Raw genomic sequence first — 15165 nt, forward strand, 5'->3', positions numbered from 1 at the left:
AATATATCACAAGGATAATGGACAGATCACAGAGAGATATCACAAAGATTGTAATGAACAGATCTCAGAAATAACGAGTCTGAGGTTTATCTAGCCTTAGTCCTTTCCAAATACCCAACGACCCCAAGGGTCCTGCCAAGAGATAAGGGGGATTTTAACCAGGGTAAAAATTGAAAAAACAATAGATCAACAGATGATAACAATTAAAATTTACAGTATAGAAATTTCAGATAAAATAAGAGAGAAGGGGTTTAGGATTACCACCACCAAGGCACAACACGGACCAGAACAAAGCTTTGATACCACTGTAGGGTATTAACCCTCGTGGTATCTCTTTTTTACACAAAGAGATACCACTGTATTGTACTCGTGTACTTCTTTCCGTTTAACAAAATTTATATGTACCGAAAGAAAAAGAATTAGCAAATTATCCTGGTGTGTTTCAAAAAATCTAGCAACCCCCTATCTATGGTTTAGATAGGGGGTAATTTGATTTTTTTCCCAAAATACAAGGGGTAATTTGCTATTTTTTTTACTCAATTCTCAAATCAGATTGGGGTAAAAAGTTTATTTTTTCCTTGTAAATAATGCCTGCTTTGAGGGCATTTTCATCATTTTAATTGTAATTCTCTTAATCCTATCTGTGCCATTTTGTGTCCTATTGTTTTTAAGTTTACTGTATGGTTATGTTTGTATCACCATATCTATGTCCATGCATCACAGATTATATGTTTTAAGGGTAGAACTTAAGATCTTGACATTGGTTGTGCACTCTATATAACCAAACAAAATCACAATTGAAGATACCCAAAATGTAATTTTCCTGAAATATCACCAATTATAGCAACTCAACGAGCATACGACACAAAATTTTACTGCACATTTAACAGAGAATTAGACCAAAAAGAAACGAGAGAAAGAAATCATTTAGGTAATGTGCAAAGCAAAAGACTTTGAAGGAACCACCAAATCACCTCTAAGAGGAACAATATGCAAACCTCTACCATCGCTGTTGTTTATGCCTTACAACAAAACCCAAAACAATTTCACGTACGTTTACATTTATAGAAAGATCATCATGTACACCAAAATAAAAAACACCTACAAACTGCATATGGGATGTCTTTCAAAGTGGGTGAATTGTAATTTATCGAGATGTGATATAGATAATAGAGTAACCACCTACATCAATTTTATCTCTCTCAAAAATTAATAAATGTGCAAAACGCCCCCTTCAAGTAAGCGGTTAGCATCAGATGCCTTAGGTGCGCTTTTGCTTCATTTTTCGCTATTGAATGATTGTTATACCCTTACTCATAAATCGTTAGATCTTGTATAAATATATAACAACAGTTCAAATTTAATATGACCAATTTGTCTATTTTTAAAATTATTTGTATTTCAACAATTGATTTGAAAAGATAAGGTATTGGCCATAGATTAAGTAATATATGATATTGACCTTTAATTACTAAAGAGAAAATATGAACCATTGAATTATATTATATAAGATCCAATAGTTGCGAAATAAAGATATAAAAAAGAAAAAAGAGGAAAATCTGAGATTGCACAATACTACTCAGATGAAGGGGGTACTTTCTACCTTTTTAAAACATAGAAATAGGTAAATTGTTATTTTATTTTTATAAGGAGGCTATATGCCTATTTTTCGTATCACAGCTAAGTAGATGCAATTTACCCCATTTGAAATATATTAAAGTCACCCATATATGGAAAAATTCTAACTCGGAACCGACTCGATCGAACCTAAATCAATTATATGACAAGTCCAATATAGTTTCCGTGTGATTGGAGTACAGTTTAGAAGAAGTGACCAATCGTAGAACATGTGTATGCTCTGCGATTAATTTGATTTGACCAAATTTGATTCGAGCAAGAATTTTTCATATGTTACCTTTTAGAAGTCGAACTTGATTGCTCTTTCTTTTCTTTATTTGCCCTTGATAATGTCACGCTTACATTCTGGATATCTTGTTCAGAGTATTTGCATTTGAAGTTCTCTGGACCGCCGACGTTCCATTGCGCAGTTTTCATGGGTCAGGGCGATGATTTTGTAGTTGCATTTTGTCAAAAAAATATTTTCATAAAAATATATTATCAAAACAGAATCTGCACACCGCTTCCTCTTTATGGATCTTCCCAACCTGTTCTCCTGATATATAAAATACACATGAAAATTTTAAAAGTAAATTACATCTAGCCATTCACAAGACATACCTATTTTTATACTATATCATATAATTATTTTTGTAAATTTGCTATATAAATTTGCACTTTTCCATATATGTATTTTTTTTCTGGCGATTTTTTTTCTAGAAAAATATCATGCGAAAAGTAACATGTCACATTGTCCTCAAATATAACATATGTATTATATGTGAAATTTTTTGGGCAAAAAATCGACCAAAAATGAGTATTATATCACAAAGTGCAAAATTTCCAAAATTGAGATGGTAAGTTAACAAAAAAAAATGGATAAAAATAAATGAGTATATTTCGTTTGGTAAAATACAATTTATTGAATTATTAATTATTTTTTAATCATGTTGAAACATTAGTCAAAAAGCATCACATATTAAGATCGTTATACTTATATGTCTCGTTTTGGCCATTTAAGTAAATTTTCATCATTTCTGTACTCCATGTGCAAAATTTTCAAAGTAACAAAAAAAAAATCACGAAAATAGATTCATACAAAACTAAAATTGCTAATCTCATACTTGTAGGACCAAAATTGTAATTTGTTTTATTTTTATTTTTGCCTGAACAATTATGTACCTTCAACACTACTCTGAGGTGCTAGCTTGACTTTCACATTTATTTGTTCTTTTTCCTACAAAATTTCAAGAAATTAAATAATTTTATACTATTGAAATTGAATTATTCTTAAAAAGTGAATATCTTTTGTCGCGTCTATTCATGAGGCTATGTATGGCCAAACTAAAGTTGTCGACTATGATTTTATCATTTTTTGGGTTCATTCTTTGATATTCAATCTTTTTACTGATTATTTTAAAAATTATTGAAATATTAAAAAAATTAAATGAATAAAGGTTTCCAATATTGAACTGACTTGGGATGACAACCACAATTCCAATGATCTTGGTGATGTTGACAGCAGCGAAGGACCTTCCAAAGCATTATAGACAAAGAATCACTCTTTCTTTCTAATTTTGTCATGCTCCAAGAAAAATAAATTATAAGTAATATTATTTGTGTATTTATGTATGGGAGGAAAAATTATCCTCTATACGATTGATAATTTTCAAATTGTATTTTTGTAAAGAGAGAATTTTTTATGGTCTTATTAATGAATAGTAATTTGGTTTAAAAAACAGGATTAAATGTAATTCATCCCCTATAATATATGAGCAAATACTATTTGTGAAAAAAAGATTAACAAATTATCCCCCTATGTCGTAAAAAATAAAGCAAATTACCTACCTATCAGTGGTTTGGATAGGGGCTAATTTGCTTGTTTTTCAAAAACATAAAGGATAATTTACTATTTTAATATATCACATTGCGATATATTAAATTTTTTTCTTAAAAAAAATATTTAAGGTATTTATAGTGGAATTAGAAATATTAAAGCATGTTAAGATATGTATATTTATATATAGTAGAAATAGTTTAATATTATTGATATATCCATCATACAGTCCCCGACTCTTGAATGAGTCAGTAGGACTGAAACTAGCAAGTCATATGAGAGCAAGAAAAAGTAGAAAGCATTTAGATGGCTTGCGTTAAGCATAGGCTACACAGCTATTTGTGTCACTATATATGGAACAAGTTAATCAGCCCAGGATTGGTGACACGAGCGAAATATTGTTGTTGAAGAATTTCACATTATACGCCTGCATAAGGCCAGAGATTCAGGATTTTTTTATTACTAATTATTATTAGTACTAATTTTTACATAAATATCGCAACTGGTATGACACCTTAAAGAAGTACCTTGGTCGGATTCATCCGTGAAAGCTGTTCTGAGATATTTATATTACTATTGGATGTTGTGCTTCATACCCGACAAAGGAAGAAGAATGACATTCCCCGAAACTCTAAGTCATCAACTTGTTTAGAAGTGATATATTTTCTTTTTCTCGAAAGTAAGAATAGTGTATATAAGAGAGAGGTGGCCCATGGCTTTGAAGATTCTCTTTATCAACTAAGGATCTTGGTAAAGCTATTCAAATATATTATGCATTGGACTTCAGCCTCTGGCACTCAATTGCTAGCCTTTCACATTCTTCTGTCATAGTTTATGCGTTGAGCTAAGTCGTCCAAAGTAACCTGAAGAGTATTATTTCTGGTTTCCGACTCTCTGAGCTGAGTAGTCGTCTTATTCAGATGAGCTTGCAGGGCCTTTTCTGAGTTTACTCATCTCATCGGCCATAAATGGTTATGTGTTCCCTACCCGCTGGTTTCTTTCTACCCACTTCTCATATTGCTTGATTGATATACTGTCGGAGTTTCCAAACCTTGCTCTTTCTCCAGCCTTTTTCCCGATCCTCCATTCAAGCGCAGTCATACTAGCTTTCTTTTTGAATTTCGTACCGAATTTATTCTTTTGCACGGATATCCTTTGCTCCGTATGGGCCATATACTCTAGATGTCATAAATTCCTTCATCTGAGCGAAAGTCAGCATCTTCTTTTCTAGTGGTTGTAGCTCTTGTTTATTCTTTTCCTACGGCATCAATTGGACTAGGAACTGCTAGCCTAGTTGGAACTACTTGTCCTCTTCATTTTCCTGAGCTAGGTAAATCTTTCTTCATAAGCCGGCTTGTCTATCCATCTGAGCTTTCAAGTCACTCATCTGATATTGATTTTGTTGTAGACGATGAATCGATTCTCAATTACATCGAGCCTCCCCCCATTTCAACTACACTACGCCCCCCCCACTATGTCGCTGGGTTTCCTTTATGCCTAACGTAACCATTCTCCATTCCCTGATAAAAGGATCTTGTCAATGATTGAACTACAATCCCAGGCAAATTAGGTGTAAAACCTAAAAATTCTTCTTTTATTTCTCTTCATTCGAACTATTTAGTTTCGCCGTGTTGTAAGAGAGACACGAAAAACATTTGTAGCAACATAATAAAATATACAATTTATGGTCTTAATATCATCAATTGTTATAACTTTTTTGTTTGTAATACTACAATAAAAATTATGCCAATAACTAGAAAACTTAGAGAGGAGAGTAAATTTTATTAGTAATTTACAAATGCATTTAACAAAGAATAAAAATTTTAAGTTCTTGTGATTTCAAAATTAACATTAGAAACGAAATATTTCCTTGCTATAATTAAAAAGGAATTTTGATGTTGCAAAACTTTGTAGTTGGCTTTGGCAAATTTAAAAATTGTAAAGTTTCCCCTAAAATTGTATTAACAAATATTTTCTTTAGCAAACTTTGTAGCAAAATCAACAACTAATTTGATGCTAAAATCAAAGGTGAGATGATCACCGAGTAATTATTTTTCTTATTAAAACTTAAAACTATCAAAATGAGAGATAGAGACCTGCTGCTTCTATTCCCATCTGCTTCATTAACGCTTTGTTGATCACTGGATACATTTTGAAGATCTCTGTGTGTGTGTTTTTCTGAATGATACGTTAGTTGTGGTAATAGAAACGTGAACAAAATTAAAATAATGTTTTCCTCCCAAAGCAAACTTAACTATTTAAACCATTTTAATTATAATAGTATGGTGGATTCTTCCTTGACTTTTTAAAGATTTATAATATTTATAGCAATAAATTATTATCAAGAATTTTAATTAACTGGTAGGTTGGGATAGTGCTTCCTAATTATTATTACCACTATGGAGTCTTATTTTCTAATATATACGGTGATAACTTTAGCAGGAAAAAGAAAAAGAGTGCAACTTTACCTAAATTGCTGCCACGAAAGTACAAATGTGGAAATGTGAACAAATTTCAAGCTTCTCCGTGTCGGTGGTTGTTTCCTGCAACCTTTCAAGTCAAAGGCATGTGTGGAAAAATTATGTTGACTGGAGCTGGACCCGAATTCGTTTTAACATATTCTGTGCCAAGAGAGAGATTATATGCATTTTTTTTCGATAAAAGTAGTTTTTATTAAGTAAAAAAATGGTATAATAGTACAATACAACTTGCTTAATTTAAGCAATTTCTTCGACAGATCAAGGAATCCATCATAAGCGGTAAAGCGCACAAGTGCTAATAGCAATAGGTAATTCTAAACTAAGAATCCTCTGCTGCACATCTCGAACCATCAGCGCACCCACAGTGCGTGTATCTCTATGTACTCCATCAAATCGCCTAATATTACGCTAACACCAGATATGGTACACACACGATACCAAAATAGCGCGGTAGGCCGTAGAAACATAGTGTTTGTCTCTCCGTCTACGAGCAGCCCATAAAATGTTAGTAGCCCAAGCTCAGTTTGGCCAATCAAACTAAATTATGCGTCGCATCACCCTTAAGCAGCCACGCAAATAAGTGCAGCGAAAAAAAAGATGATCATGGGTCTCGTCAGCACCATCAGAACAAAGTATGCAGGAACTACTAAGATGAGCCAACCAAGGCTTATCCATAGTAGAGAATCTACCGAGGATCGCCAGCCATAACACAAAAGCATGTCTAGGGGTTTTGAAGCGGCCCAACAATAGTGACGACCATCCTACCTTGAGCCCTTCACCCCGTAGCGAACGAATCATCATATAGTAATTGTTAGTTGTATATCTCTTGACTGTCAAATGATACGATCAGCCCCTCCATGGATGGGTGGAAGGGAATGCAAGAGCTGTAGGGAGTGAGTGTCAGTGATAGAGGGTCAACACAATTGCCCATCTAGAAGGAAAACCGCTTATCCGTCTCCTTAGTGTTTGTAAGTCGAGGGCCCTGCGGGAACTGCTGGATGAGTGGGCCAAGATCATACCAAGGATCGCACCATAGCGAAAAAGTAGTTCCATCTCTTATGAAATAATGAACAAAAGTCCGGGGAAGTGGCCGTAAGTGAAGGTGTTTCCTCCAACACCAAGATTCCCCTCGCTCGGCGGTCGTCCAGATAGTAACCTTTCTTAGGTGTGTATGATAGATCCAATCAACCCAAATAGAAGTTCGATTGCCGTGAATAATCTGCCACAATTTGAGTCCCATAAGTGTGCGGTTAATAGTAGCAATATCTTGATTCCCTTGACCACCTTCATCAATAGGACGACATACACAATCTCATGCCACCTTTGCATACCCTCGAGCAAATGATCCCTTCCATAAGAAGGTCCTCAACCGTTTTTCTATCTCTCGAATGATGCCTTTGGGTAGAATAAAAGCGGACGCCCAATAGATACTAAGGGCAGTAAGAACAGATTTAATAATCTGTACTCGTTCTGCATAAGATAAAGCTGTGCCCTCCCATTCTTTGATGCGCTGATCTTGTTTTAATAATAAGGGTCGGCAATTCGAAATAGTGAGTCGTGATGAGATAAGAGGACATCCCAAATACTTCATTGGCAGAAGTCACTTTTGGAAGTGGAGTTCGTTAATCAGCAATCCCGGATCCCCATAGCTGACTGTGAGATAATAAAGTTACTCTTTTGGGTGCTGACTCGAAAGCCAGACAAATCCCCAAATAAATCAAGTCCTTGGTTGAGAACTCGTACGGACTCTGTCTCAGCTCGACAGAACAACAATAAGTCATCAACAAATCAAAGCTTCACCAATCTTAGCGGCTCGCATCTCTAGAAAAATAAACCTCCTGTCTTGATCAATTAGTTGCTGCAAAATAAGATTCAAAACCTCCATAATTAAGACAAATAGATATGGGGACTTGGGGTCTCCTTGGCGAAGCCCTCGAGCACCAGCAAAGAAACCATGTGGTTTTCCATTAATCCCAACAGAGAACGAGGTAGTAGTAATACATTCATCCACCCAATGAATAAGCCTGTCAGGAAATCCAAAGAGCTGCAAGGTAGAAATGAGGAAATCCCATTTTATATCATATGCCTTACGTATATTTACTTTGAAGGCATAGCGAGGTGGCAAGAGCTGTTGATTATATACCCTATAAAAAGCTCCTAGCCAGTAGTATATTATCACTAATAGAGCGACCAGGAACAAAGGCTGTCTCGCTGGACTAATAAGTTTATCCATCACCGAACTCATTCTTTGCACAATGATTTTAGTAATGACTTTATACAAAATATTACAACAAGCAATCGATCTAAATTCAGATACACGTTAGGATTGTGTACCTTGGGGATGAGTGCTAGAACCGTAGCATTCTCGAATAGCTTGCGTCACTTCAGCACCCACAATAGGCCACGCGGCTTGATAAAATCCCAAGGTATACCTATCCGGCCCAGGGGCTTTATCAGTTGAAATATCAAATATAGCAAATTTGACCTCATCATCTGACACCGGGGGCATCATAACTCGAGCTCTTCATTGGTCACAACGTGGCGTACCCATGGACGTAGGTACCGAAGGTCTAGAAACCTTCTGCTCCGCTAGGCTCCTAGCGAGTTGCCATAGAACCCAACAAACTCCTGGATCACCTCCTGGTAGTTCGTACAGGTATGGCCAAGCTCATCATCAATTTGGAAAATTCGACGTGTTGTATGGCGCTGCGAAATTTTCCAGAAAAATACTCGCGAGCATTGATCTCCTCCTTTCATCCATTGCATCTTGGCACGCTGTTGAAGCATAACGTACTCAAGCTGCACCACTCGTGCATATATCATTAAACAATGCTCAAGCGACAAGAGCAGAGAATTATGCCGATCCATGCTGAGTAACCGCTGAGCCGTACCAAGACAGCCCTTAGCCAGCTGTACATTATGTGACAAATCCCCCTTATTCCTTCGCTGCTGTCGAAACACGGGCTTTAATGCTTTAAGTTTACGCATAACCGAGGACATTGGAAGTCCCACAATATGGTGCCGCCAAATATTCCGCACACTAGGAATAAACTTGAAGGATAAAGCAAGATAGTTATCAAAACTAAACATACCTCCCAACTGTTGTTGGGCGTCCCCTCTGAGAACAAGGGGGAAATGATCGGATGTACGTGGTGTGAGGATTATGTAGGAAGCCCTCGACCATCTCATCACCCACAAGTCATTCACTTGCATTCGCTCCAATCACTTCCATAAACTACAAGAATTAATACTAGAGTTATGGCACGTAAACCATTCCCCTTGCATAGGCAAAGAGAGCAAGCCAGTATGCATGATACAATTATTAAACTCATTACTAGGTAGTCGGTTGTCACCCGCCTGGCCACATACTTCGCTAGAATCACGCACCACATTAAAATCACCTCCTACCACCAACATCTCCTCAGAACATTGCCCTACAACCGTAATAAGTGCCTGCCAAAGCTCTCGGTTGGCACTAATATTGTTCGCTCCATAGACAATCATAATAGTATAGACATTATGCACATTCATCATACGGACACGACAGTGGATATATTGGGCACCGATATTCATAACAGTGACATCAAGTAAATCATCATCCCATGCAAGCCATATTTAATTTTCAAAACTCACTTAATTAGTAAACCACTTCCAACGAGGAAGGATAGCAAATTGGATACATACGACATTAGTCACTTGGACACGTGTTTCGAAGAGGCCGAGAAAGTGTAAGTGATAATTCGCAACCAAGGTGGAGACTACAAGTTGGTGGTCTCACCTGTTGAGTCCCCGTACATTCCATATAGCAAAATTCAGCATAGATTACTAGATGAGGTGCTACATTTGTTAGGACCCCAAATGACTTCATCTGTATCAGTATCAAGGAAGGTTAGCGCATCAAAAGTATTATGCGTCACAATTTCCTTACCTTTATCACATCTATTTCCCGTGTTAGGGACCCCCATGCTATCATCTATAGCCACCTCAACCTCTGGAGCAGGCGAAGACGATATTGGTGCAATTGAAGCTGCCACAGCTGTCTGAGGCCAAGCATGCTGAACATACACCGAAATCAGGGGCTTCGAAACTTTATTGTTCGCACAATCCTTCATTGCATGTCCCAGGCTCATACAAGTGGTGCATTTTGGAGGGAGCCACTCATATCTACATCAACTTTACATGCGACTTCCCCCAGTCCTCAATCGGAGATATAACAACAAGATGCTTTTGCAATTTCATAGTAACATCAAGCATAAGACACACATGAGAGAAATCCAGTCTCGTGCATGCTTTAGTGATCGTATCCTGGTAGAGCGGCCGTCCTATTCCACTTGCCACCATAATCAATCCCTCATTAGTCCCAATTCCATCGGCATGTGTCGAATTCTAACCCACACTGGGACTTGTGTGTGTTTTATACTTTCGCATCACTCTGCCCGGTTTCCACTTCTGCAAGACTATGGGTTGCCCTTGGAACAACCATGGACCCCCCTCAATGATCTCCTCCATTACCACAGTCGCCTTAAATCGGAAGAAGAAAAACCCATTTGAAGTTGCTGTAACATCAATCAACAATGGCCATATAGATTTAACGTAGTCTTTAAGGTGATGGAAATAAGAACGTTTACCTAGAAAACATCCAACCCATTTCGAATAGTTTCCAACATAGGACGAATAACAATCTCTCCATTTTCCTTCGATGGGGGAACATATTCAAAAGTTTTACAGGTCGAATTATGGAATGCATCTGCAATTTTATCACTAGCATTAGGCATATTCAAGCAAGACTGCAGGGGAATGTTACCGACAAAAAGTCCGATCTCGGTCAAGGGTCGCACATGTACAGCGGCCGTCACGGGAGGTAAACCCACCACTGATGGCGTAACAGGTTGCAGCGCAACGGCAGCAGCAGAAACAGTCATCAGCGGTGGCGCAGCAGAAACAATTTCTATCGTCGGTAGTGTACGAGCTAGCTATGAAGCAGCATCCATCATCAAATAGGCCACCATCGGCATCGAAACAGAAACTGGCATGGACTCGACCACAGCAAAAGTGTCAGTTTTCGCCGTCTGCGTAACAGAGAAAGGTGGACTCAAAGTAGCAGGCTCAAGGGCTAGTGGAGATTGAGTCGCGCCCAAGCCTTGCTCGTTCATCAATGATGGATGACGAGCCATGCGCACCCCTCGCGCCAAACGCACTGCCAAAACATGACTTGGGCGAATTGGAGCATATTGCGACTCCCACTTCTTTTTTAGAGTTTCCAGCACCGTTAAGGAGGCGACATCTCCATCATCAACAATCATATTCGCCAGCATCAAGAATTCTGTAATGTTGAAAGAAGAACGAACGTCATCCGAGCCAATTGACGGCAATATTCGAACGATAGGAACATGGTCCTCCTCAGTCACAAGAACGACCCCATTGTTATTGGTTCCAAGCTCGCCTGGGGTGTTTTCGCGGCAACAGTCACAACAGCAGCGTCCTCCACTACAGCTTCATCATCGTCTCCAAGAGTGTTGTGCTTGAGGGTAGGAGAGTCCATCTCTTTTGAACCGAAGGATTCGTTCTTCACTTCGAGCGCGAATCAGAACCCAAAAACCCTAATATAGCAATGACATGCAGCAACAAGCAATCTTTACTCCTCACATGGTGAAACGGCCCCGTTCCGACTTTGGTAATTCTTTGTTCCATTTCGTGCAATTTTCGAGGCGTAATTCAGAGATTTCCTTCTCCACTTTGTTATGTGATGTGGTCGCGCAAAATATGGATCAGGTCGCTGAATTTGATCCCGAGGTCGGGTCATTAGATCCTTCTTTTGAACTATCTGTTAGTGGATCCGGGCGAAGGCCCTCTGATGCCTAAGTTAGAAATATGAGGTCGAAAAATATGAGGTCAAAAGCACAGTGAGGGTCGAATGAAACCAGAAATTAGCGGTAAACAATAATAAATACATGCATGAATAATCATAAATGAAGATATTTATAATAGTACGGTACCCTCTGCCTTTGTGACACGTGGCGCTGGTGGGATATTGCCACGTCACCTCATCCATACGCTGCAGCAATGGTTTCTTGGTCTTGTCAAATGAGTCCCACTTGGTCAGCTATATAACATAAAAATGCCATAAAATGTATGGGTATTTTGGTAATTAAATACTCTTCTTCATCATTACTCCTCTACTTCTGTTAGTGTCATTAATGACACTAAGGGAAGTGAAACAGGCAGCTGTCAGATGAAAAGGTCCGGGCCATTAATTGCTACCAACGTGTCATCATCCAGTGTCGTGTAGTAAGGCGCGCTACCTCAGATATTCCGCTATATATAGTCCCCCATTTGAACTTCCTTGACCGCTCTCTCCTGCTAATCGCTTTCAATCTCCCCCTGCAAACTACCTCCATCTTTCTCCAGGTACTTCACTCTTCTTATTCTTGCTTTCAATATTATGTCTTCTAGGTCTAGGAGTCTCTCTATTCCTATCTCTGAGTCCGCATCGAGCTCTAGCTCGAGCTCGATGTCGGGATCATCGGCGACCTCCCCTAGGGAGACTGTTGGTACATCCCGTGATCCCGTTTCTTCTGTGCCTATTGCTGCTCGTTCCAACATTCCGGAAGAAACTGCCGACTCGGATGATCTTATATTTCAAAGATACACTGATATGATGCAACAAAAACCATGGTTAGGAATTGTTAGCACTGTCAAAACACCTGTGGTTCAATTAAAAAGGAGATACTATATCCCTGATAATTATGATATTATCCTTCCTCGCTCTTTCGATCGCATGCATCAACCTCCAGAGGGTTATTGTGCGTTATCCATCCTTCATTTAAATGCAGGGTTGCGCTTTCCTTTGCCCCGTGAAGTAAACAATATTCTTGTTAGGCTAAGTGTTTGTCCCATGCAATTGTCCCCTAACTCCATAAGCCATATACTCTTATTCATCATTGTCATGAAACATCTTGACCTACCCCTACCTTTGATGATTTATGGTCGTTGTATAATATTACTGCCTCCAGGAGGTCAGGAGAAATCGGCTGGTTTTATCTCACTAACCGCAAGGACTGTCGTTATTTGGACGACTTGAAGTCCAATGTTGGTCCTTGGCGTTATAGATTTTTCTTTCTTCGACCACCACCAGGCAAGTCCTAGGATTTTTATCTAGGTTGGCGCGAGTCTAAACCCAAACCAGAAGCTTATGGGGAGGGGTTCAAGAGCGACCTCATCAACTATATCACGCTGTTTTGGTACCATCCCAAAGTACTACTTCAAGAGAAAATGTTGAAGCTCGCAGGGCTCTCCATGCCCCCGTTCCAACCAAGGGCACTTTAGGTGAATTCAATCCTCTTGTTCTCGTATTTCTTACTTTTCGAAGTGATTGTCTAACTTTTTTATTTTTTGCAGAAACTGTAATCATGCTTGCCAGAATTGCGAACAAAGCCAGGGCTAAAAGGGAACTTTGCCTCCCTCTGTTGATCGTGAATTGAAACATATGGCGGTTGCTGCCAAGCGCAAAGCTAAAGAGCCCACTGAACCTTCCGCTCCATCCTCCGCGACCATCGCTTTTGATTAACTTTCTCCTCCTGTCAAGATCGAGGACCAACCCCTGATATCCAAGTGGAAGTAGTCGAAGTCTCTAAGGATCGAGGTCTTAAGAGAAAGAGAAGCAAAGGGAAGGAGCAAGCCCCTACACTTGAACCCACAGAAAGCAAGAGTAAAAGTGGGAGCGAACCCTCCTCCAAAACTGGTCGACAAAGTAGACTGGAGGCCAAGCTCGCTGCTGATAGAGCTGCTGAACCGGAGAATCGCCAAAGATTTGCCACGTTCCAAGAAGTGTGGCGACAGACGAGAAACGAGCGATCTCTTCCCGTTCGAATCGCCAAAATGTCGGGTGACAAATGGGTTCCTGACTGGAAGATATGCAAAAATAGCAGTGCTATGCGAACATTGGCTGGGTAGGATTCCTGAGAAATTTACAAAGCTGCTTGCCTTGAGCGAGATCAAGTCATTTTGGCCTAGACGTCTCACACTTCCACCAAGGAGCACTTGGCGCACAACATCACCCATGTAATTAGCGATCTCAGGACTTGTTTAATTGGTACATTTCTCTTCTCCCATCTAACTTCTATTCTTCTCCTGGCAGTCCATGGCCTTTGCTCATAATTTATCCCTGCAATGCTCCATGTGGAGACATGAGAAAATTGCGGCAGATTGTAAGACGGTAGAGATGGAGAGGAAAATCCTTGAGCAGCAATCTCTGATAGAATCTCTGCAATCCGACGTGCAAAAGGCAGAGGAACTCGCCTCAAGACTTGACACCACTGAAAAGGAGCTAGAAGAAGTAAAAGCCTTAAGTAAGAGCGATCATATAGCCGCATTCGAATCCGATAAGGAGTAGGGGATTACAGAAGACCGGGAACAAGGTTTTACTGAAGGTCGCGACCTCTATCTCCAGAGCTCCGAACATCAGGCTCTACTTGCCCAAACTCGCTTAACTGGAGCTCGTGACTTCATCAAGTCCAAGACGTTCAAGGAAGCTGTGGAGAATCAAGCTTCTGAGTTCATGTTCGAGGGATTTGAGAAGTGTCAAGGTCAAATCCAAAAACTTGGCGGGTTTGTATAGGACTTCAACTTGGAGCAACTTGATATATCTCTAAATAGGAACTTGGAACCATATCCCTCTAAGCCACCAGCAGCGGATGAATTCCTAGAGTGTGCTCCTCTAATGGATGATCTGCCATCACCTCCACATGCCTGAATGTTGTTTGTGACCGCTCTTTTTGTAATCACTTATCAGTTGATTTATTTTTGAACTCTAACGATGTAGAGCATGGAACGATCACATTTTGTATAAGGACAACTATGATTATCAATATGAATAGCCTTTTTTGTTTAGCTGAACTTCAAGCAACTGTTATTATTTATTTCTTCTAAGTCCTTTGTCTGCTCCTGACATTAGATCGCTCTCATCACATATACAAAGCTAGACGGTCATTATTTTTTTCTTCAGGTCGTTTAACTGAATTCCTTACTAAAGTCAGAAACCACGCGACCTGTTTCAGATTCGCTTATTAGGACCTTTCTCAGTTTGAAAAACTTTGCATATTTTTTAGATCGCTTAACAAACCTTTCTCGGGTTAGCAACCCTGCGATCTTTTTCAGATCGCTTAATGAACCTTTTTCATGTTAGAAATCTTGCAATTTTTTCCAGATCGCTTACTGAACCTTTTTCAAGTT

The 15165-nt window shown here is 39.1% G+C and overlaps 1 protein-coding gene across 1 annotated transcript; it reads right to left on the reverse strand.

The window, feature by feature from the left end:
- Positions 1 to 7714: 7714 nt before the first annotated feature.
- LOC148787248 (uncharacterized) lies at positions 7715 to 8443 on the reverse strand. Its single transcript, XM_088883549.1, has 2 exons — positions 8269 to 8443; positions 7715 to 8091 (listed from the first exon to the last, which is right to left on the reverse strand). The coding sequence occupies exons 1-2, from the start codon at positions 8441 to 8443 to the stop codon at positions 7715 to 7717; spliced, it is 552 nt and encodes a 183-aa protein (XP_088739675.1).
- Between the last annotated feature and the right edge of the window lie 6722 nt (positions 8444 to 15165).

The sequence above is a fragment of the Sesamum indicum genome, linkage group LG8, assembly GCF_026168435.1.
Source record: "Sesamum indicum cultivar Baizhima isolate 11 linkage group LG8, ASM2616843v1, whole genome shotgun sequence".
NCBI classification, from domain to species: Eukaryota; Viridiplantae; Streptophyta; class Magnoliopsida; order Lamiales; family Pedaliaceae; genus Sesamum; species Sesamum indicum.